The sequence below is a fragment of the Rhagoletis pomonella genome, unplaced genomic scaffold (assembly GCF_013731165.1).
Source record: "Rhagoletis pomonella isolate Grant_MI unplaced genomic scaffold, Rhpom_1.0 Rhpom_scaffold_00005, whole genome shotgun sequence".
In the NCBI taxonomy this organism is placed as follows: domain Eukaryota; kingdom Metazoa; phylum Arthropoda; class Insecta; order Diptera; family Tephritidae; genus Rhagoletis; species Rhagoletis pomonella.
This window is the reverse complement of record NW_023458559.1, coordinates 58,197,992-58,224,137: the sequence shown is the minus strand read 5'-3', so window position 1 is coordinate 58,224,137 and position 26,146 is coordinate 58,197,992. Positions and strand designations below refer to the sequence as shown.

General features: G+C 35.1%; 1 protein-coding gene across 1 annotated transcript; it reads left to right on the top strand.

Annotated features, from left to right (window-relative positions):
* The first annotated feature begins 732 nt into the window (after window positions 1-732).
* On the top strand, window positions 733-26,146 carry LOC118739314 (probable ubiquitin thioesterase DG1039). The gene is made up of 4 exons (XM_036470567.1): window positions 733-961; window positions 21,331-22,183; window positions 22,612-22,722; window positions 24,779-26,146. The coding sequence occupies exons 1-4, from the start codon at window positions 892-894 to the stop codon at window positions 24,855-24,857; spliced, it is 1,113 nt and encodes a 370-aa protein (XP_036326460.1). The 5' UTR covers window positions 733-891; the 3' UTR covers window positions 24,858-26,146.

The window sequence follows — 26,146 nt, the reverse complement described above, 5'->3', positions numbered from 1 at the left end:
CACACGGACGCTGCAGGTAACTGCGGCGCTAACAACATTAAAATTGGCAACACTACAACAACGCGCAACAACAACCAACTCAACACAGCAGCCACAACGGCAATCGGAGCAGCAGCAGCAGGAGCAGGAGGGCAAGCGAGCACAGGAGGAGCCGCCAATTATCAGCACACAAGCACACCGGCAATCAGCGCCAGCGGCAACACACCCACCAACAACACCTCCACCACTACAAGCATTAAACAACTATTTGCGCTTGTTAGCACTGCTAGCGCCGTCAGCGCAGCCGTCGACATACCGCCCAGTCCGGTTACGGAAGCAGCCGTCGAAGCGACTACAGTCGATCAGACGTCGAGATATTTGGACGAAGCGGCTGCGGTCAAAAGCAGGCAGAAGCAGCGTAAGGAAAGGCTCAGCAGCAGCCAAAGGCATAGAAGACGTGTTGACGCGGTCACACAGCAGCAGCAGCAGCAGCGGCGTAGGCAAGAGCGAGGAGGGTACGCAGCGACAGCGCTACGGCGAACAGTTACTAAGTGGTCGCAGGTTGAAGACGCGCCTGAAAGTGTGGTCGAAAACGAAGTGGAGGCGCAGCGGCGGCGAGCAGTCGAAGGAAGAGGCATCGGCGCCAACCTCAGTGATATTGACGACGACAGCGAGGCTGAAATCGATATCAAAGCTTCGCTTGAGCAAGAGAAAGAGGCGCTGGACGCAGGCCAAAGCGGCGAAGCAGCAGAATTGACACTGGCAGCGGCAGAGCGTGGACGCGAGTGCGAGTGTGAGTGTGAGCCTGACGGTGATTTCGAAGCACAATTCGAACTAGATGCCGAGCTGGTGGATCGTCACGCCAACGATTTGATCCACATCGATCAAGTCTTCGAGGAGCTGCGCCAGAAAATGGAAGTGCTCTCAGTACAAAATCAATATCAGGGACAATTCGGTGTCATCGGTTCAAGTAAAGTTAAAGGTGAGTTAATGGGCTTTTTTTCTTAAGGTTTATATTAATGTATATTAAACATTTAATGTTGATTTGTTAATTGCTAAACAGTTTTTACGAGTGCTTGTGCGTTCGTAGTTTCTACAACTGTATGCACATACTTACATAGAGGTGTGTTTCTTTTTCATATTTAAACCTAGACTGAGAAATTTTCACATTTTACGTAAAAATAAATCGTAAAATGGAACAAAATGCATTCATACGATTTTTCTGAATTGGCAGCGAATTTTTACAAAAAATATAACCTTTCAACTCTTTCTTTCGTATTGTGTGCACTCAAAGACTTTTCTACTTTAGAAATTTCCGTGCATTTATTAACAAATTCCGTTTATGTGTAGAGTTCGTAAGCACTACTTGGTTGCCTCAGTATGACAAAGAATTGATTAAAACGCAAAATATACGTAAATTAAAAAACATTCACAGAAAATTTATGGAAATATTTTGATAATCGAAACAATTTCGGATGTTTTGAGGAAGCTTCTTATTAAAAAAATTTCTGCGTTTAAACGTATATCATTTGGTAAATTTTAAAGCTGGAAAACTTGTTATACTCCAGGTTCAATTTTAGGGTATTTGCAGTAGATATTTAAAAAAATTAAATTTTAATATCTGCGAGTAACTTTATTTATTCTGTAAAAATTCGATACCATTTTGCTATTGGTTATTTTTTCGAAGTTAAAATTTTAGAATTTCCGAGACTTTTGAATTTTTTGAAGCTTTTTGCAATATTAGTGTTAATTTTCTTTTAGTTTTATGCGTTCTGGAAAACTACGAACGCATTTTGATACTTTTTAAATAGCCACTTCACATCTTTTTATTAAATTTCAAATATATTCGCATTCGGATGTTTTCTAAGCTTTTCGCACTGGGGCATAAATAATATTTTTTTTTTAATTTTCACATTAATAATTTTTTATGAATTTTATCTATTCTAAATAATCCCTTTCAAAAGCCCTTTCCAATGTTTGAAATAAAACCGGTTAAGACTTTCGAGAGATTCGAAGTATTTTTTTTTTACAAGTTTTAGAAAATTTGTTTTTAAACATTTTTATAATCAATAAAGAAATGGCTTAGATAAAAATTTGAAGTTATTTTAAATTATGCACTTTTTAAATTATTACCCAACTTTGCTTAAAGCTAAAACTCTTTTTTATTTTTCTGAATTTATACATTTTTTGCACGCTACCTTCAGTTTTCACTTCGCTTTATTAATTTAATTAACTACTGTTAGCATTAATTTCTAAATGAGCTTGTTTTTATTGCGTGTTGTCATCCATTTAAAACAGTATTAATTGTAAGTATATAATTAAATTAACAACTTTTTGCCAAACAATTTGCATTTCTGCTAAAGCCTGGTTTTATATACAAATGTTTTTTTTTTTTATTTTGAGAACAGAAAATAAAACTGAATTACGAAATAAATTTAATTAGAACTTAATCAATTTACGAGCCAAATTTTTTTGCAGATCAATCGAAAATGTTTAACTAAATTCTCAGTTCGTTTGGCCACCAATTTTTATTTCTTGTTCGGTTTTGCATACATTTAACCTGTTTTTAGTTTATATTTGCATACGACTACGTCATTGAAATTATGTAATTCATTAGATACCTATTAGGCTTACGCCGTATTCTCAGTACGTTTTAAATGCTAAAAAATTAGTGCCATTCACTAAGTTTAATATGGAAATGAACTCAATATTTTACTTTCTTAACATGACTGCGAAGCTATTTTTCAGTTGCCAAATTTAAAATTAAAATTTTTGTCTTTTAATTCCCGCGGCAATCCCGCATTTAGCTGAAGGGCTCTCGAAAATCCTGGAAAACTAACACAACAGTCTAAATTTGTAATAAATACGTATTTTTCGAGTACTTCGAGTTTAAGGAAACCGTAGAACCATTTTTAAGGTCTTTGCCTTAGCTTTCAACTTTCAGCTTTTGGCGACAAAATTAAAATTTTTTATATAAATGTAAGTTTTTAAGCGTAATTTCAGTTTATCTCGCGACATGAAATTTAAGAGAAAAAAAATTTGTTTGGAATAAATTTTCAATGCCTTATATAAATTTTATCTTAAAAGTGTTCAAACGGATTTACTTAACAATCTAAAAGGTCCGAAAACCCCAAAAGCCACGACTATTTGGCGGACTTGTCAAAAATTTAATGGAAAACAACTACAATATAAATCCCCCAAGCGAGTGGATTAAAAAAAAAGTTAATTGTTTCTTTTTTCGTTACACCTAAATTTGCTATTAACTATTGAATCCTAAAACTACAAGTATTTGATAACTTTATTTTGTCGAAGAATTATCATTACAAAAGCTTGATTCCAAACATGTTTGCTATGAAACTTGTACAGCGATTTGCAATAAAATAGATTTGCCCCATTTTGATAGTTTCCGCTTTATCAAAAAAATAATAATAATTTTAGGACTTTTGCGTTATTTTTTAGTATACAATTTTATAATTAACTGAATAAGTTAAAAATATTTTAGTTTGCTCAAACCTGAAATTTAGAAAAATTAAATTTTTATATGATATTTTAAGTTGTAAATTAAATTTGACTGCAAAGAATGAAAAAGTTATTTTTCGTAATAAAATTATTAAAACAAAAGGATTATGTATTTTTTAAAGTAAAAAAAAAATTAAATGATCAAACGATTTTTTACCAAAACATTTTGATGTTTAGTAAAGAATCACTTTCTGAATAGGTAATTAACTTAACAAAACTAAATAACTGAAAAAAAAATATTTTAGTAAATCATTTGCGTACAATTTTGCTGAAAAATATAATTTTTATGCGACATTTTAAGTTGCTAAGTAACTTTTATTGCAACGAATGAAAAAGTAATTTTTCGTTACGGAATTATTAAAACAGGGCATTATTCTCTAAGATTAAAAAAAAATAAAACCAGAAAAATTTTTTGACTAAACAATTTTTGTGGTTTTTGTAAAAAATAACTTTCTGAAACAAATAATTTAAATCATATGCGTAAAATTTTGCCAAAAACTAAAATTTGAAAAACATAATTTTTATGCGATATTTTAAGTTGTCACATAAATTTTATTGCAACGAATGAAAGTAATTTTTCGTTATAAAATTTAAAAAAGCGCTTTTTCTAAAATTAATGAAAAAAATATAAATTTGTATCTACAAAATCTTTTTTTTTGTAAAAAAAAAATATAAATATAACCCAAACAATTGTTTGACTGGAAAATGTGTATCTTGTATGTATATTATTTTCTAAAAAAAGCTCGCAAGCCTTAAATCTACAAAATACGTTACTGGACGAAAATTGGAAATTTGGAATCTCTTTTGGCATTTTAACTTAATTAAATTAAAACATTTAAATGTTCTAACGCTTCTTAATAAGCATGTAAATTTTTATCATTTTCCAATTAAATAACTTACTGTCGCATGAACCAAAAAATCATTACTACAAACGAAAATAAAAGCGGCTAACTCATTTAATCCACTCAAACTTTATTTTTTAATTACATGCGAGGATAATAATGTAATAAGTTTTTCATGAAGTAGCAAGCTGTTTCCATTAATATTATTTTTCGGTTGATTAACAGCAACGCCAAAGCGAAGCACAAGCACACACAACACATACATACTTCACTATTAAATAATTTAAGTGAGCATATGTATGAACGTATATATATATGTATATACATATGTGACAAAAGCACATGTGCGTCCGTATGTTTTTCAATCCCGCACTTAAGTAATATACCCATTCCTACATACATACATACGAGTATGTATGTATCGACTATAAACTCCGTTCAGTCCCCTGAAGTGGTTTAAATGACTCTGCCGGTTTGGCTTTGCCGACAATTTAGCCTGTTTTGCGGGCACTCCCCTTTTGCTTCGCCCGCTGCCATTGTTAGCAGCAACACAAGCTCATATTTTCGCTTTTTCAGTTTTATTCAAATTATAGCTCAAATGCTAGTGTGAGTGCTTATGCCTTTTCGTTATGACTAAGTATGTATGTACATATGTATGTTTGCGCATACAATAGAGATTTCAAATTTCAGGGTCAAAATGGGATTCAGCTGTGAAGCGCCCATTAAATGAAAATGATATATGACCACCACTTCACACATGACCCTCCTCGCTGCGCTTCACAGCACTGCCTGCTTGCTTTATATGTATGTATGTATGTACAACTACAGCTGCTCTGATTGGCATATGCGACATATGTACATATGTATATGGAATTGGTAGAACCTTTTTTTCTGGACAATATTCTATTTCTTTGCTTTAGACAGCGCCACGATACATGAAGTTTTATATTTTGCATTTTTTCTGTTCCATTTTTAACCTTTTGTTGTCAGCAGCTAACAAAATTGGTTCGACGCTGCCTTCTTGGGTAACTTTTGGTGAAATTTGAGCACCACAAATGGCAGGGGCATTAAAAAATAACGAGAAAAATGGCATACACATACATATGTACATATATTCCCATGCATAAATGTAAAACCATTACTGATTCATTCAAAAATTGTTTACGAAAAACGCTATCAAAAAATCTGCTGCCTAGCTAATTGCTGGCAGAAAATGTTAACTACCAACAAAAACCGTATTTTATTAATTGCTAAGTCTATTAAATTGGCCGCTTAGCAACGGTTTTGGGGAATTCCTTGCGCTCTTTCGCCGAACCTAACAACCAGAACACCCAGCAGACGGCCTCATAACTTTTTCACTGTTTGTTTATAAAATTGTCAATTTAAAACTGTTTCCATGCGTGTAAATCTCAAAGCACAAAATTTCTAAACTAATTACCCTTGAGAAAATAGAATACTTATGTACATACATATGTACGTTCACCCAAACAGAGTGAAAAGCTGAGGTGGGGCAAAAAACGCAAGCAACGCAAGCTTTGGGGGTAATGACTTTTGGGAAATACTTTTCAATCGCATAACTTTCGCACGCATACGCATGCAGGGAAATGTAGAAGAGAAAACACACATACATATATACAAAAAGAAAAATTCAAATGCATTTTGCTGAGTAAAGAAAAAAACTAAGTTTTTTTTTTATTTTCTTAGCCACTTATCGTGGCCGAGTGTGTAGAATTAAGAAAATTTCCTAATTACTTAAATTCAGTAGCAGCTGCTGAATTTCAGCAAGTACGCAAAATTTCTAGTTAGCTGGAAAACAAGCCGTTGCGCGAGTTTTATTTTTATGAATCAAGGAATCGTGGCTACACGTCAAGTATTTTTAGGAAATCTAATATTTGTTAAACGTGATCACAAAATAAACAAAAATGTATGATAATTAAAATACTTAATAATAAACTTAGGCAAATATCTGGCGCCTTCCTGGCAAATGTTATTAGGTGATATCGTACAAAGTGCAATAAGTTTAATCACCTTTGTTTTCAAATCGTTTTTCTTAGAAGAGTTCTGCAATATTTAAATATTTAAAATTAGAATACTTTTTTGATTGAAAATATTTTCTAGAATTTCAAAAGAGAATTGTTTTTAATACCCTTAAACTCGAAGACGGATACTAAAAACTTGAAGGTGTATTTTATAAAAACTTTGAAAATTTATCTGAAGCTTTTAGACAGTTAAAACATCCCAGAGTGCCCAGAATGCCCAAAGTGGCTTGCTAAAATCAAGGGTGTTAAACATATCAAGGTGCCCCATAACCCATTTTCAGATAACCCAATCAGATGGCCCTCAGACCCTCGCTCAGCTATTAAGCAGGTTTATATTTGTAATAAGTTCAGCCATATTTTTATAGACCTTACTCAGGTTGAGTTCACTTTTGAGGTTTCATGGTCCTACTTACTGCGTTAGAGTATCAATCTTCAAAGGACCCAGATACCCGATATCAGTATGAATCATCGCCAATATAACTATCTTCGTTTAATTCTTGAAAAGAACTTTCATGGGCACCGTTACAGTTCCTGTAATACGAATCCATGCGTACCTCTGAATCCTACAGTAAGTGATATTAAGCAATACGATCAACTGCCGCGCCTTCATCTTTGAGAGGCTATGCTTGAATTGCTTTAAGATTACCTTCTACTCGTTTGTGCTGAACAGACAACCTGTAGACGTCTGACAACATTTTTCTCTGCTCCATCAGCTTACTTCTTTTTCCTCAGGTTCAGCGATTAACGTTGTGAGGGGCCCTGCGTCGGTCTGGGTGTTTCTCTACTCCTTATCTATGAGAATTTTTCTCCTACTTATCGAGAGAAGCTTTTCCGGTTTTTTTAGATTCCACTCTCCCCATAGGAGTCCGAATGCTGTAAAGTAACTCTAGTGTTTCAATCTCTTCTTTGACATGAATTACCGCTTAATATTGATAGATATATCCTGACTTAAGAGCACATCGCTTAAGAGAATATTACTACAGCTCCATTGTTACCTAGTACATATATCAGAGGCGATGCAAAGAGAAGTAAGGTATTACCTTCCTGAGACTTCCATTGTCGATTAGATTACTAAATAATGAACTCTTCAATAAAAAGCCGTAATGTTGAAATATTAAACTTGGTTAACTTTCCACAAACTCTCCGCCTGAGAGAACCGAGAAATTGTTAAGATAATATAACCTTCTGTCATCAGCTTTCTTGCAGTGTATAAACCCATTGTGGCTGTGCGATTTCACGAGGCAGTTTTATCGGCAAAAATGCGCAATGAAAGGGCGGAACTCTGTCGTCTTATATTGTGTGTAGTTCAAGCCACACATGAGTTATTTAGTTTCACAGAAATGTTTTTCTCACACACAAAATAAATACTTAATATTTGTTCCAGCTCAAAAATTTTTTCATTTGTAACATCGATCTCTCACAGCTCATATGTAGTACTCAAAAACAGTGTTGCGGTTTTAGCCCTTTGGTGGCTAGATTTAGCTACCACATACTTTTTTTGGCCACATAAATTTAAAATTGTCCTAGCCCTTTTTTAGCCCTTTGAAAAATTTACTTATACTTGGCAGGAAAAAGTTGCATTAGCTTAATTTGATCTAATTTTTTTTTTTTCATTTATGTAAGAGATAATATTTTTAACTAAGAAAGACCGATATATATGTATTGTATGTTCCTTACGTTCTTATTTGGGCGGGAATTTCTTGCACTATATGAGTCAAAGCCGTGTTTGTGGAAGATTAAGTTCACGATATTGCAGTTTTGAATAAAAAAAAAAACAATGTTTAACAAAATGGGAGAAAAATTATGAAATTTCGGAAATAAATATTGTACCAGCATGCTGGTAAGTTATATGCTTCGAGCCTGATGATACAATCACTTGATGGAGCCAGCAATCTGGTGTCGTCTATTTCCACTTTTATAAAAAAGAGGTTTTTGGTTGGCTACCATTTTTAGCCACAACAACTTTCTTTTAGCCCTTTTTTTAAAGGAATTTGGCTACCAATAAAAACGATTCGCGGCAACACTGCTCACAAATCTACGCCACAGACGATTCTCACGAACTCTTCAGTTAAGAGAAAGAGCCATCCAGTCGCTGCCGAGCTCAAATATGGATTCGTCCAATTGCTCTTTAAGTACACATGCAATTCGCCCGCAAGTATGCAACATTGAGCAGACGGCTTTTTTCGAGTTGTTTCATTATAAATGAAACTAAATGAAATTACTAAATGGCAATTGTCTGCAAGTCTCAGCCGACTTATATAAGAAAAAAAAACATTAAAAAGACGGATTTGTGGGCATATGTCTTCATTCAAACACAAATATCTTAAAAACCGAAACAAGAATTTTAATCGGGCAATTTACCTATAGAGAGGCGGTTAGTTTGTGTGTTCACTTTCACCATATTTTTCTTGGCCATATTGGGCATTTTCCAAAAAAATGTATGTAATAAAATTGTTTAATTTTATGTAGTCTATTGACAGTCTTTCCAGTGCTAAGTTGCTTTAATCGTCTAGGAAATTTTATGTATCCCAATTTGGGGTACTTTAAAGGTTTGATTTTAAAACTTGGAGATTTTCTTGGCTAGGCTAATCAAATTTCGATATTTTCTTTATTTTTTATTTTTTTTTTATTAAATGAAATTAAGTTTTAAATCGAATTCTACACGGATTTAGTAAACAAAGTAACTATTTTTTTTTCTAAAATTAGGATTTTGTATTACTCAAACCCCCATGCATAGTATAGTCTGTGCATACATATTTTCATACTTAATATGAAAATGTATGCTCACCATGACTCTACCAATCTGCTAAAATTTTCGATGCTTTCAACTAAACCTATTAAAAATGCAGCAAACTTGTCTCTGGAGATACTCGTTTATAAATGAAATACCTAAAAAATATAAATTTTGTGGCTTTCAAACTTTATTGCAAATACGCTTTTTGGTTTCCATACAAACTTCGGTACACAGCCATATGCGCTCCAAAAAGGTATTGTAATAACTCTCGCAAATATACAGCACATGCCACACTGGAAAACTGACAAACTGAATGAATTTTAAAATTTAATCAACCACACCTCCAACAACCAAAAATGGAAGAAAAACACACAAAACTCACCAAAAAGCTAAATCAAAAATGCAGAATTGTTAAGCTTCAAGTTGAGTGTGCATTTAACGTGATACATACATACATACATACATATGTATATGTATGTGTGAGTGAGTGGGTGTGTGTGACACGCCATTAGATTATAGAGCCAACTACTGTGGCGGCCTTTTGTGGCACTCACTTGTTTGCGAAATCCACACTGGCACCGGCAGCAGCACCGCCACCAGCAGCGAACGTCCGTTGCGTCAGTTGTTGCCTTGTGTGTTGCTGCCAGCTTTTACACCGCAATCGTGTCGTATGCGCGCCGGAGCCGGTATTTAAAGTCGGTGGCCAAGCTAGTATGACATGACGCTCCAGGGATTATGCAACTTCCTGTTAATCCTGTCACTTGGGCGAGCTCGAGACGGATGTATGCCTGTGTGTGTGTGTGTGTGTTTGCCTAGTTCTACACACCTAAATTCTGGAGTCGAGTCTCGAGTCACACAAAAGGCAACTTTTATGAAACCGAGCGACAAAGAAAAAAGCTTAAAGAAAAATATAAAATGAAATGAAATGGTAAAATCAAAAAGACAAACTGGAAGCGCAGAAAGGCTGAGAATCGCTCAGCCGAAAGCCAACACACCCACTACCGCAGCCAGCATTCAAGTAGAGCAAGTTGTGTGTAGAAAAAGCTGCTGGCAATTGAAAACGATACCGAAAGGCTAAAAGGCTGAATGAAGCGTGATTCAGCGGGGGGAGCGTAGGGGGAAGAAAGTGGGTGGGTGAATGGCTGGCAAGGATAGAAACTGAGGAGGCTGTGTGTGTGTGTGTGTGTGTGTAGATTTTCGGTCGATGTGGAAGCCATTTTTGCGACACAGTCAGCAGTCACAATTGAGGCAGTCAGCTCAAGCTGAGAAGCGCTTCGACGTGCAGCTGTTTCGTTTGTGGTAGAGCTGGAAAACTATCGATGGTCGTGGTCTTCGATAGTTTCGATATTAGATAGTCCCAACCGTCGATTGTGTCGATATTATCGGAAATATCGCAACTATCAATAGTTTGGATTAAAAAAGACCAAAAATTAAACATAACAACTTTTGCTGAAAATGAGATCAGAATTACTAAAATACGTCGATATATTTTGTTAGGGAACAAAAGTTTATCAACGCTTTTTCGCTTCAAGCAGCATCTTTATGTATGTATGTATGTGTGAGTGAAAACTATCGATAGTGCTTAAAAAACCATCAATGTTTTCGATAATCAAAAACCATCGATACTATCGATAGTGCCATCGATAGTTTCCCAGCTCTAGTGTGTGACATTTCAGCTCACTTGGCGGGCGGCTGCCAGCAAGCCAGCAAATTACGGTTCATCATCCCCATGGCTGGATGGTTTGCTGCTCTCAACTGATCGCTCCTGCTGAAAGTAATATCTATGCTCGTTGTATGTAAGTATATGTGTATGTGTGTATATTAGGGTGGCTCTTGAAAATAAAACGAACGATTTTTTTTAGTCTCACCCCCTCAATTGGTAATACCCCGGTCACATATATCACATATAAATTTTAGTCCCAATTGGAGACGGTTAAGGCGTGTCGCAAAGGGGTCAAAGGCCAGTAGCCTCTATGGGCCCAAAAAATTAAAAATAGTTTTTATTATTTTTTTATTTATTTAATACCCAAAATCGATACTACTAAAGTTAAAGATATCACTTATAAATTTTGGTCCCGACTGGAGTCGGTTAAGACGTCTTCATAGGGTAATCTGAACTTTGACCATGTATGCATGAAGACCCATTGGGTACGCTACCAGTTGAGAACCAGAACATTACCAGTTGGTTTTGCTGCTATCTTTTTTCCTTACTAGCAGTTTATATTGTAACATGGAGATATCCTACGAAATGTCAATTCCAACGTGATAGCCGATATTAGCTTTGGATTTGACCATTAAAAGAGAGTTTTCGCTAATACCATAACACAAAAGTTATCTATCGAACTGCTGTGCCGCCGCTACAGCTTGTACCGGTTGATAAACTACTAGAACTTTACTCACTGGTTTGGCTTTTCACTGCAGTCAAGAGTGCAAAGTGCGACGGCCGCTTAACTGAAGCGTAAACACGCACACACACAAAAAGGCATATAACGACACCATCGCCTGCCCGCTTTCGAAGTTGGCCGCTTCCTCGAGCCATACTTGTGTATCTTCACATTGGCGCTGCTAGCAGCCGGCTGCCGTTCTCAGCTCAAATCATATACATATCAGCCAGCCAGTCAGCACCTAATGGCGCCTCCTCTCGCGGCTGCTCGTCCTCTTTCGTCCGGTTTTTGTGGTTTTGAAAATTGCAGTCAATTTAATTTCATGTCTGACTGCGTTCACGCCAACTTGTTTTTGCCTACCACCATCCTTTTGCTTTTTTCACACCCTTTTAAAAGGCTTCTGTTTTCAACTTTTTTTTTTTGGATTTTTTTTTTTATAATTATTATTTGCATATTCGTACACGAGCGCATACTACTACTACTACTGTACTGGGTATGTTGTTACCCGCATAAATTACACACTTTATTGCTGAGTGTACGCATTCAAAAAACAAACAACAGCAAAACAAAAAGGATGTGTCGTCTGAAGGACATTTGCATGCAAACGTTCACGTGTTCGCTTTGCTTGCACACATCCTTTCTGTACACTTTCGCCCGCTCGTCTACGTCGTTTCGCAATGCTACTCGGTCCCGGCTGTTTTTTGCGTCACTGCTATTGTCGTTGTCCTTAGAGTTCGACGTGCAACCCACCAACCCACTTTGCATTGAAGCGTAGCAGCTGCCGCCCGCCAGCCCGCCAGCCCGCCAACCAGCCAGCCAGCTGACCCCCAGCTCACCCGGCAGCTCAATTATTGAGTTTTTGTCAAACTTTTCTCGTTCAACACACATTCACGCGCATTTTAAATTGCATATGTTTTTTCATTTGCTTGCGTTGTTTTCTCATTCTTCTTCGCCCCGCCCTTTTTTGTTGCTATTCTGCTTTTAGCTTATATTTTTTTGTTGCAGTTTTTCGCGTTGTTGAATTAGCTTTGGAAATTTTGTAATTAAGCTCGCAAGTCAACGCTTTGAACAACACCCACCGCCTCCATCGCCTTCCCCTCAGCGCCAGCGCTGCCACCTAGTCATGGCCAAGTCGAGTCAGTTCTATGCCAAAAAATGGCGAAAAAAAATGCGAAAACGCAAACATAGCCTACATATATGGTTATATCAAAAAGCACACCCACCAGTGCTAGCATACGTACATACATACATATACATTAGAGCGTGCCAGAAAAAAATTTCGCCGTACACCACTGAGTCTGAATTATTTTTGCAAAGCGATTTGGAAATAAAAAAAAAATTTGCCGAACGTAGGAGTCGCTTTTTTAAATCTTCCGGATCATAAAGTTTGTAATATCGTTGTTCTTTTCGAGGATGCAATTTTTTTCCAAAGTTCATTGATCTTAAGTACCTTGTTCTAGTACTTACCCATAAGCTCTCAGTTCCAACCACCCTAACGTATCAGTAAATTAAAGCTCACCAAAAATCATTAAACCTTTGCCAAGGAATTTTATTAATTATTCCAATAAAACAATTTAAAATAAAAAAATTTACTACGGTCTAATGTCTATTGTGTATATAAGCATCTACATTTGGGTAGACCAAAAAAAAAGCAAAGTCAAAATTTTAAAACTCTCACCCCTAGGATTGTTCTATAACGAAAAAATGAAATAAAGAAATATTTGGAGAACACTCAAGGCGCTCAAAGTTTTGCATGTATGTATGTATTTTATATGGGGACAAAACAGTTTTTCGTTGAAATGGTGTAGAATCAGAATCGGAAAACTCTGGTTCTCTTCAGGAGACTTCCAATAATAATACCTAATTGTTTATTTAACAGTATTTAATATTAACGATAAGTCCCCCCATTGCATTTCTGGGGCTTTTGGCGGACCTATAAAATATAGTTACATTGAAAAAATGGCTATATAAACAATTTGGTATTATTACAGGAAGTCTCCTGAAGAGAAACAGAGTTTTTCGATCGAAAAATATTGATTTTCAAGAATCCTATACCATTTCTACAAAAAGCTTTTTTCCCATTATAAAATACATGGATAACTTTAAGAGGTTTGAGCGACCTCTAAATATTTTTCGATTTCGAAATAAAAATCAGGGGTTTGTTTGTAAAACAATCCTAGGTGAGAGCATTAAAATTCTGACTTCAATTTTTCACGTGGATTTTTGGACCACCGTAATATAAGCACATACATACATACATACGTAGGTATGTATGTAGTACATAAATGAATCGCATAGATAAATGTTTGTAAGTATTTGGCTGTGGCGAATTTTTCGAGTGTTCGCGTGCCTCACTCATTTGTTAGAAGTATTTAGTGTGACGTGCAAGCCGCAATCTACACTGGGATGAGTATGAACAATATTTTGCAAAAAAGAAAAATTTGTGAAGTAATGAAAATGCTTTACAAAAATATTTCCCGAGAAATTTTACTTTACAATGGAATATATCCAAACCACATATTTTACTCAAAATGCATTTAAAATGTTTATACCCGAGCGCACTTGTGCACAAGGGTATTATGACTTTGTTCACTTAACGGTTGTTTGTAACAGACAAACGAATCGAGATAGATATAGACAAATGTATACATAAATGATCAGAACGAAAAAAGAAATCGATTAAGCGATGATTGTTGTGCTTGGCACTTAAAAGCAAAACTTGGAAAATTATTGAAATCGGACTAAAATGACGCCCACTTTTCATATAACGGTAAATTTTAGAAATGCTTGAAACTTCGATATTTCGAAATTTAAGAAGCTAACTTACTCAAAACTGATACTAACAACAATCCCTTGAAAAGAAATAGCATTATTATGAATTTTGGAAAATGGGCGTGATACTGCCCACATATACTAAATACATATACATATAAGTTTATCGAAGATGTTTGAAATAGGTGCTTACAACGTAGCGGAAGTTTTCGGAAAGGTGAAAAAAACTATATTTAATTCTTGCGCCGGGTATACAATGTTCGGCTTCGCCCGAACTTTGACTTTTTTACTTTTTTTATATTAAATACACGTTTTCGTCGAAAAATGTGTCGTGAGATTTGCTCATACATGCATGTCATTCCATTCAGATATTTGAAACATGAAAATTTGCTCTTTTTGGTATTAAAATTTATTAAACTTTTTTAATGAAGTCAGGTACTGGAGTAGGCGATATTTAGAATACGAGATACCTAAGTCAGAAGTAAGTTTACAACTTTCAAATTGGCCAGGGAGTGCTTATTAAAAACAAAAAAAAACGTCAATTTCAAAGTCTAGAATCTCGAAATTAAATATTTTTCAACTGCGGATGTGCTAAAAACTCGATATTTTTAAGGTTTTCGGAGCATCCTGCGTGATAAAATTTCCAAAATCTATTTCAAACGTAATTTACATTTTATGACAATGTGATATGGCTATTTTGTTGCTCAAATTAAAACGAAAAAAAAATAAATGAAAATATTTGAATAATTTATTGTTAGTGTAATACTAATAAACTTTATCTAAAAAGCTCTTGAAATTCGATTTTTTATTTGATATGTACCCAGTAGTGCACCACAGTGCACCGCGCGTGTGGACGTGATGCAATAACCGTTTACATATTTCTTTTTGTTATTATGGATTGTTCTAAATTTTTGCCATTCTATTCAGTATTTTATTTATTTTTTTTTTCATTTTGCTGTTGTTGTATTTATTGTACCTACTTATACCTACATACTTATGCACTTTTCCTCACATATCGTCATAATATTGTTTTGGAATTTTAACAAGTAGACGAATATTCAAATCGCCAGCTTAGAGTGAAAAATTGCTAAGTCCACTTTTTGTGAAAATTCATATTTTCATACAGGATGCAAGAGAAAAAAAAGCATCGATTCCAAAGGTATTAAGGTACTTTTTTTTATTAAATTAAAGAAAATTTTTTCAAGTCCAAAAGAGGTACAGGGAACTTGATAAGTTCAAAATAATACCAAATTTTGCTTTGCTTTAAGCAAAATACTTGACAAAATGGCTATAAGGAACTTCTTCACCTTTAGAATAAAAAAAAAATGGATTTAGCAAATTTTCACTTTAATCTAGCGAGATTTGTCTTACGTACCTTATGAAATGTAAATATGTACTTACATATCTGCATTTGCAATTTTGTATGCACACATGTGTCCTCGTTCAACAAACAATGCTCGCTTATGTCACCCCGTCGGCGCACAGCTGTGGCTAGTCGGACTAACTACTCGCCCCCTGCTTAGCTGTCGCCCTGCCAGCCAGCCACTGCCTGCCAACTCAACTCTTGCGCCACCCCCTGCTGGCATTTATATGTATGCCTCAACCATTTCCCCGGCTCCCCACGGTGCGTTCGCCTTTGCATTTGCCTTTGCCTTTGCCTTAGGACTTTGGCTTTGGCTGCTTGAACGGCTTAGTTATTTCATTTATTATTTAATCCTTTTGCGTTGAACGTGTGTTGGCAATTCAAATAGGAAAAAAATAACACAATATTGCAAACAAAGAAATGATTGTAATAACAGCAGCGAGCTAGCAGCAACAATAACTACATACATACATACATATAACAAGAGCAACAACAAGACAAAAAGAAATGCCGCTGTGTCTGATGAAATTTCACCTTCGCCTTGTGTGTAGAATGAAAAATGTCGCGAAATATGTAGATGTTGCTGCCTGTCGTGTTTGTTTTATTTTTATTTTTATTTATTTTTTCTATGGTCTATACATTTTTGTCGCTATTTACTGTCATGAATGTGATGAAACCCACAAAGAAAAAAACTCATTGCCACACAGCGTTAGCCAAAGCTCCTAATAAGGCGCAATTTTGTCGCTAGCGCTTTTGTTGCTACTCAGACCCGCTTCTGTTGCTTCCGTTTTCTTCCTCCTCTTTTTTTTCTTCAACATTAATGCGATTTCTTAACGACTGTTGCTAACGAAGGCGTCATTGATGTGCGAACGTTAGTTCCTATTGTTGTTGTTAGTTTTTGTTCTTGCTGCTATCCGCTTTCCTTGTTGTATTTGTTGTACATATTTATGTAGATATGTATTATCAGTAGTAATTGTTGCTTACTTAGGCTTATTGCCATTACAATGAACAAACTGCAATGAGCTTAATTGCGGTTATGCTCAAATGAGCGAACACCGACCAAGGCACAGTGAATACTTATGCAGATACAAGAATGCATAAATTTGTATGTGCCAGGGCCGGCCGCAGGATTTCTCTTAAGGGGGGTTTTTGGTATAGACATTCGTATAAACTAAGAATATCATTGTTTTTTTTTTGAGTATTCAGCACATTGTATTTAATTGTGGATATAATTCTGCACAACTCAAAGAAAAGTTATATGCAATTCACCGAGGTACAGATAAAAATTCTTCTAAAGCGCAAACAGTCAACGACGTAGCGCAGACGTAGGTTGACGCAGACACGATCTAGCTTATGGGATTCGCGTGTTAATGAAAACTCACCACCGCATGGCGGTGACGTTGCCGTTGCTTCTCTCTCACTCTATCAACAGTAAATTTTATATGCTGCTACGTACGTCAACCTACGTTTACGCTACGTCGTTGACTAACTGAGCTTTTATCCTTTTTCAATGTAAGCGACTGGTATTTTTATTAACATCGCGATGTCCTACCAGATGTCAATTGTCAGGCTATGCCTCAGCATTCACTAGTAGAAATACTAGTAGCATCATACAGCATAGCATTTTGCTCGCGGCGATCCAACAGGCGCAATGGCCGACAGAGCAAAGCACTTGCGTGGTACGCCTGAGGTTCCAAGTTCAAGTCCTGGCGCAGGGAAATTTTTTTATTATTATTTTTTTTTAATTTATTTTGTTTTATTTAGGGTTTTTATTGTAATTTTTTAATTTGATTTAAATAAAGTATTTTTTTCCTTTTTTTATGCTACAAGCATTTCTTCCCATATATGTACATATATGTTTTTTCGGCAATGCAATTAGATTTTCAAATTTGTCGTTTATATTTAAACTAAAATTATTATTATTGGTTGCATTGATTTAACTTTAAAAATCTTAATCACCTCCATGCAGCCTCGAACCTGCGATCTCAAAACCAGAACCCATAGTCTTCACGTAACGCAACAGCCGATATTTATAAGAAAAGCCATTAATTGCGTTTTATCTTTGGCTTTGGCCAATAATATTTGAACAATAAGTGCAATTCAAGACCTTTAATCTGAGCCAAAGACTTTAGGCCGTCTAAGAGCCAAGTTATAACAATTTTAAACCGAAATTCGAAACTGCTGTGCTAGATTTTACTCCGAAATTAGAAAAAAAAGAGCGTAAAATGTCGAATGAAATTTCAGAATCGTAACGTCGTTGCTTAAATTAAAGGATTTGAATAGCACTAAAACTGACTTGTTGTTCGAGGGATATAAAATTGTACTTGCGCGTACAAAATTTTTGATTCTCATTTGTAAATTTTGCCGACAGTGCAGTTTAGCTCAAATTTCCGTATCCGAAAACGCATAGAAAAAACTCCTACAGTTATCATCCATTTTTGTATCCGGAAAACGTTCGAAACATTCAAAAAAGTCGATGTCATTTGAAAGCAATATGTAATTGTATTTTATTTGCTCAAGCTAAATATTTGAAAGCATGCATGCGTAGTCGGCAGTGGATGAGCGTGCAGAGAAGTGTGCCGCTATCTATTAGCTTCCAGAAGGTGTCGGGTTCGAATTCCGTCAGGCACTTCCCAATTTTATTTTATTTCTTTTGAACCATGAAAAAGTATCTGTGAAGTGCTAAAGGAAAGCGTATTGAACGACGGAGAAAAATCCGCACATCATCCACTTTTATGTCCTTTTTCGGATCGGTTTTCGGTTTTTTTGCTGGCTGGGATGTACGTTTGTATGTATGTAATGTATATTCTATCTTCTTCGACGGTCTTCACTTTCAATATTTATTTGTTGGATGCAACATGGCGGCTAGAACGCCAACATAGGCACATACCATAAATATGTATGTATGTATGTATGTATGTACATAGGTAAATGTTAAAGCAAACGAGCAAATGTCACGCAAGCATGTCTCTTGTCTTGGCACGCTACTCAAAAACGGCTGATTTCCAGCTGAGTTGCCAGGTGATTGCGTCTTACCTCTCCAACAACTGCCTTCCACCAGCGTCAATGCAGCAGCACGGCACAAGTGCACACACACATATATCCACAGGCAATTTCATTACATATGCTTTACTTACATAATACAACAAAATTCAGCTGTTTGGCGCAACAGCTGTTCGTTTATTTTCTGGCTGTAACAGCTTGGAGCTCATAGAGTTGCAATTACAGCGCCTGCGCTTTAATGCATACGACTTTGCAATGTTAACGCGTTGCATTTACGCTCTCTCTTTTCTCACGTGCCCACTGTTAGTAACAGAAGTAGTATGTGCTTGGAGATATGTACAGCATACAGAATTGTGTTAAAGACCTTCTGGCTCGTGCAGCACACAGTTGCTTGAGCATTCGTTTCACTTTCGCTGATTATCAGCTGTTGAGCGCGCTGTTTTGGTTTTATTCTCTTAACAGCTGTTAGGCGTTTTTATTTACAACTAGGGGATTGTGTTAGGAGGTTGCACTGCTCATACATACTTATCTATGTAAAACAGTTGCTGTTATTGCGACCTTTGGGCGGTCCTCTGTTGTTAGTATTTAGTAACATAACAGCTGTTTCTTATTTACTTGTGGATGGAAAAGTGAATGTTAAAGCATTTGCCCCCAAGCCGGCCGGTGTAGGTTATTCGTATTGGCATTGAGCATTTAAGAAGCGAGAAAATTGAAAATTGTTTAGGAGTTTGGGGATTGAAGTGGAAGAGCTGTTGGCAAGTGATCGAATTGCGAAATTTAAAAATCACTAAATGAAGAGTTACATACATATGTACATATCGTCACCTGAAATATAAAAAGACGTAACTAACAAAATTTTTTTCGAGATATTCGAAAAATTTCAAATTGAAAAAAATTCGGTTTCCGATTTTGAAATTAAGAAAAAGCGGATAAACCGGTTTATTTTACACAGTTGTCATACAGGGAAAATGCTTATGTTGGTATGAAGTCATGATCAAAAATTACAGCAAAGTTATTAACCCTAAAGATACATAGCTTTTATTTATAAAAGGTAATTGAAGGGGTTAGAATCAAAAAGGTCTAAGTAGGTTGAGATAATTAAGGTTAAAGTTGATTACTTATTGTAAATTCTGGGTAAATGCATTTGAAATGATTATTACCTAGATGAATGCAGGTTAGTTAACTAATTCAAATAATGTTTACTGCAGATGAAAAAAACTAAAATATTTTTTTTGTGTCACTTGGATCCTTTTACTTCTCAGTACCTACCTAGGTAAGTTTCAGTAAGAAAATAAATGGAAAGGCTTATCTTTATGAAAATCTACATTTTATTATGTAAAAAAGTTATAGTATACAAGATTAAATCTACTAAAATATATCTAATCATCGTAATCTGACAAAACGCTGGCGTGGGCTTCATCTGATTCAGTATTTTCTTTTTGAACTATAATCGTCTTTCGACTTTCCTCCTTAGAACTTTTGTTCTTTGCTTTTGTCTCATGGAAAATATTTAAATAAAAATCATGATGAATAGGTGGAATAAATGGTAGACTCTAATGGTTGGACTCTAAGAATTAATGCAATAAAATTTAGTACGTTTATTGCCCGGCCAATAGATAGCACTACAATGTCCGAAATGACTTGGGTCCCTTTGTCACCAAATAAACACTATATTTAACTATACAAATATGGGTATAACTTATATTTTCAAAAAATGTCACTTAGACCCTTATGATTCTAACCCCCTCAAATGAAAGTAACATTAAACATTGTTCGATTATTCGCTTGTTTCGCTGGTTTTCGTGTTAAGCAGCTCGTCTAAACAGTTTCGTTTAAGTACCAAATATTTATTTATTGAAATCAAGAATGATCATCCCAAAATAACCTAGGATATAATTGTAAAGCTATTTAGGGGTTTCCCTTGAACTGGAAAAACCATTGAATACTTCGAAAAACCCAAACAATTATTGAGAATTCAAGATTTGCATTATATGAAAAAAACGGTTTGTTCGATAAAAAAAAAAATCGGTTTATTCGTTATACGAAAAATCAAGATTTTGAAAAACCTCCTATAGGTATCCAAAAACAAACCAGCCAACCTAATAAATACTTATCGGCAGCATAAAAGAAAATCTGCACATTCCCTATAAACATTTTGGCGAACGTTCGAAAATGACCTTCGATATCCAAGAGAACGAATTCATAACCAACCTTAGTTTTCCAACTTTCATAGCGTATTGGAAATACATTCGAGATGGGTTCGAAAAAAAATGAAAACCAAAGTAACAAGAGAGGAAGTGAAATCCAGCTGCATTTTCGAATGGAAATATAATACAATCACTCTCTCTCATTAAAATTTGAATTCGCTAATGGGCTGGATTTCGAATTCATAACGAAGGAAAAATTCATTGGATAACGAAGGTTCCGTTTTGCTGGAGAATGGCGTAGTTCTCGAATAGAATAGTAACCTATTTATTCCCTCATTCGTTATCCAAGGTGAGACTTGAAAAAATGTTAGGTTTCCAATAATTTTCGAATTGTTAACCAAGCCCAATGTTTATTGGGTTATTTTATATTTTTAATTTGAATTTTCAATATACTATGTAAATACGAGTACATATAAGCTAACTTGTCAATTTCTAAAGAAAAATATCTAATATATTCCAAACATTATTGATCTTTTTCTAAACGATAGACTGGACGAGTCCGTTAACACCACCACCACCACCACCACCACTACCACAACATTCATCATCACAACTACAACCAACAAGCAACAGTCTCAGCAGCGACGACAACGTTGCGCATAAACAACGCAACAGCAGCAACCATCGGCGTGGAAGTGCCCATCGGCCAACAGAGGACGAAGAACAGGAGCAGCTGGAGCTGTACACCGAGGACGCAAAAGAAGGTGGTGACGTCGTTGATGGCGGCAATTGGTCAGCGCCACAAAAGCAAACACAGCAACAACAACAACAACAGCAACACTTTTACTACAATAATCACCATTACGGTGGCACCACCCACCATACTTACAACAACTACCACCAACAACACCAACATCACGCCAACAATTACCACCACTATCAAAAAGAGCAACAATTACAACACAACAACCGCCAACAAGCATACACTGAACAACAAAAGCAAGCAGCAGCAAATCAACTAAAATCACAACAAGCTAATTGCGCAACAACAACAATAACTAAACAACAGCCAATGGAGGCCACCTACAACAATAACATGTTCTACTATGAACCACCAGTAGCAGCGGCCATCACCCCAACCGGCACCCCAACATCGGGCAGCTGCTTTGGCAGCGCGACAACCGATGTAGACATAGCCGCCGTCAATGAGCTGGCACACCGGGTGCAAACGGAATTGCGAGACGCCAAGAAGCGCCACTTGGACTGCACCGAAGTCTCGCTGCCATATGATCTCATGCCGCGTATTGCGGCCGAAATAATCAAGGCTTCGGAGCGGGAACCGTGTGGCGTGCGCGGCTGTTCGCTGTACATCGATTTCGAGTGTGAGCCGGGCAATGTGAGGTGAGTGTGAAGGGGGGGTAGAAAAGAGGGGTTATTATTGGGTTATGTGTGGAGAATAGATAGAGGGCTGCTGTAGGGTGCTAAAAACCGTTTTTTACGTCAACCTCAGCCTTTTAACGGTGAAGTTAGAAATGTATACATATGTATGTATGTACGTATATTTTCATATATTTAATTTTTAATATTTAAATTTTAATCCGTACTCATTTTTTTATTTGGTTGTTCACGCATTAAAAATTATATATATATATATTTTTTTTTAAATTTTTTATATACATATGTATGTATATATTCTCATTTTCGCCTTAGGCATTATTCGCGGGTTAAAGACTTTTTTAAAAATTTGTTCAAATTTATTTATTTTTTTCATATGTACTATGTATGTATATCGCAAGTTCACCACTCACTATCTTTCTTCTTTATTTCAGACGCATTGCCTCTTTCAAAGTGGATGACTGCACAGTCTCCACCTTTGAACTGTATCTCACACTCAAGCAAGACAAGAGCGGCTGGACATCGCTATTGCCACAATTTATCAAGTATGTAATGAACCATATCATCCGTCGTCTGCACTACAAAGCACCCTAAGTGAAAATTTAAAAAAATCAATATTTCTATAGCATTTTGCTAAAAAATCGGTTTCTCTCCAAAAATTTTATATTTTGATTGAGCTTCTATTAAAGCAGCATTTTACACTACACGTATGGCTAGGTATCCGTTAAAATATTGTTTCGGAACCCAATGAAATATTACTTTAAAGGAAAATTGGCCTCACTCGAGATAATATGTTTTTTATCTAATTCCACAGATTTCATTAGTTTATTTTCAGATGATTTCCTTAAACTCACAGAATTCGAGAACTGTACTATGAATATGAGTATACATTAAAGATGAAAGAATACAAAACAAACTCACAAAACAGAATTCGAAAACTTCAAAATATTTTTTCCTTATGATTTTCAAAATGCATCAGTCTTTATAATGTCAAGAAGGCCTTTGTATAAAATTTTTACAACTTTTAAGATTCTTCTAAAAAAAATATATATTCTTAGTGCGTTTTGTTGTGATGATGATAAACATAGGCTTGCTTGAAAATATAAATTGTATATACATAGTGATAGAACGATAAGAGTACCGAGTACAGAATATCGATACTTTTCATGAGTACTGAGAAGTATCGGCAATTCGATACTTTTTGACAAGTACTGAATAAGTATCGCGAATACCAAAAAATATCGAAGTTTTAAGAACTTTTTTTAATTAAAAAAAACAATTTAAATTCATATAAACAATTTCGTTATTTCAATTACAAAATGTTTGAAAATTACACAATAAACAACGTGGCGAACGTTCGAAAATTATCTTCGATATCCAATATGAATGTCGTGAAAAGGAATATAATGCTTTAAAAATGTCTTAGCCAAAAAAAAACTGGAAAAACGGCTTGAAAGGTTTGAAATTACATATAGGTACTCCCGTAGTAAAAATTAATACATATTTTGTTCTCATGGGCTACTGGTAATCGGTACAACTATGAAACTTTCACACACCGTACAAGAAGGGGTAGCGGTCATTCCAACATTGGGCCTGGTTAAAAATTCTTAAATAATTGGATAACGAATCTCTTCCTTCACCTTCTATAAAGAATGGGTAAGAGGATGGTCTTCGACACGATAACTTGGCTATTCTCCAGCATATCAGATCCTCCGTTAACGAATGTATTCTACCTTCGTTGTTTATTCGGAATCCAACCTATTACCTCATTCGTTTCTCATTTTCTGCATTTGCATTTCATTTCAAAAGTAAAGTGGTTTATAAATATACGCGTTAAACATTATATCTTTGCTATAAACGATTACTTTACACTTGTAGCAGTAAACTTACTGCAAGTTTATTTCAAAAATTATTGTTGAAGAGCTTGCTAGATCATATTTCAACTGTTAAAAGCAGTTTCCATTTAATTTACAAATCAGATTTTTCGCGTTTGATATAAAAATACTTGAAAGTGCGAGTATTATCGATATTTTTTTTTCAAATATGAGTACTACCATCGATTCTTCTTTAGAGTATTCTATATGAGAACTAGTATCGATACTTTTCTAAAAAGTTCTATCACTATATATACATACATGAATTTTTAATCATTTATTTTTGGTAATTTAAAATTTTACATTTTTTTTTTTTTTCAATTTAAATCGGGACATATTAGTTTTGGTAATTTAACACTGGACATATTTAATTTTTGGTAATATAAAACTGGACATAGTTTCATGAAATAATTTCATTTAAATACTGGACAAAATTTTTGGCGAATAAAAACTGGATATCATTTATTTTATAATTTAGAGATTGAACATACATATATACATTTGTGGTAATTTAAAACTGAATATACTACATACATAATTTTCTGTTAATTTAAATATTTGACATACAATGGTACTTAAAAACTGAACATATTTTCTTAGTAATTTAAAAACTATACATAAATTTTTATTAATTTCAAACTGGACATAAATTTTTGATCGCCCATCAAACATTAATAGATATGCATTGAAAATTCAACTAAACTAAAGTTTTTCGCACTTCTTGCAGAAATCTAACACGCAGCAATACCATTTTGATAAGCCCCGATTTCACGCTGACCAAGAACAAGCTGTACTCCTGCGATTAGTGCGCTTAAATAAGTTCCGGCTATGCGATTGCGAGAAGAGAGATTTTTTAAATAAACATAACCTACCCAGAGATCTCATTTAATCTCCTTCACACAATCACAAAGAAAGCATAATAACTACAAACGAAGAAAAAGAAGAAAACAAAATTAAACGAAGGGCATACGAATTTGGTCAATTGCAAATAAGTTCGAGTGTTGAATAGACAACTAATGGACTACTCAAATAGTTTTTTTTTTCAATAAACATTAAACAAATGGGCGTGGCTTTAACTACATACATACATACATACTTACATAAATATATATATAAAAAACTACAAATGAAAACGTCAAAGAATGAAGATGAAGAACAACAACAACTACTACAACAAAACCAGGAACAACGCATAACGAGAATACTTTACTTTCTCAACAATCCCTCCGAATTTCATTATTTTTACTGGACACCACAAACAAACAACAACAACAAAAAAGTCGAATGAGGCAATAAAAATAATAAACGAAGTAATGTGAGGTACTAGCAGCTAAACGAAACAGCTTGGGGAAAAAGCTGGAGATTTCGCATTGGGTAGAATCGGATCGGATTGGATTAACCACAGCTATAAGCCCTAAAAATAAAAACGGAACTCACCATTTACGTTTTCGAAAATGGTAAAATAACAGCAAAATATCAGCAAAGCAGTTTCGAATCATAAACATACAAAAACAACAACAATATGCAATAATCAAAAATTTAATCGCAACAAACAGCAAATGTAATAGCAGTAAAAACTAAAAATTATTTAAAGTTCAAAGCAAGAACTACAGCATCAACAGTTACCGGCAAACTTAAATTGGTTTGACAAGCAGGAAGCGAGACTAACCGAGCGGGTCGGGACGTACGCGTGCACGCTCGTTCAAGCTGAGGCACCAAAAGGAAGTCAAATTAGTGTTAACTCCTTTTTTTTTGGATAGCTGCATTCGTTAAATAAGTAGAAGAATAGAAGAAAAATACAACATTTGTAATTTATAAAATTAACTATTAACAAAAACAACAAAAGTAGCATCTTATAGCGGACGCCTATGCTAACGTCCAGCACCAATGTATTTATGGTAGTATTATGAGAACAACAACAACAACAACAACAAACAAATAACCAAACCAGCTAGCAAGCAAAGCTGAAAAAAACAAACTTTAACTTATTTCCTTTTTCTATGCAATGAAAACATTTAATGGCGATTTTTTCATAAATCTACAAAACAAAAAAAAAAAACATACAAACAACATAATTTATGAAAAAATCAAAAAA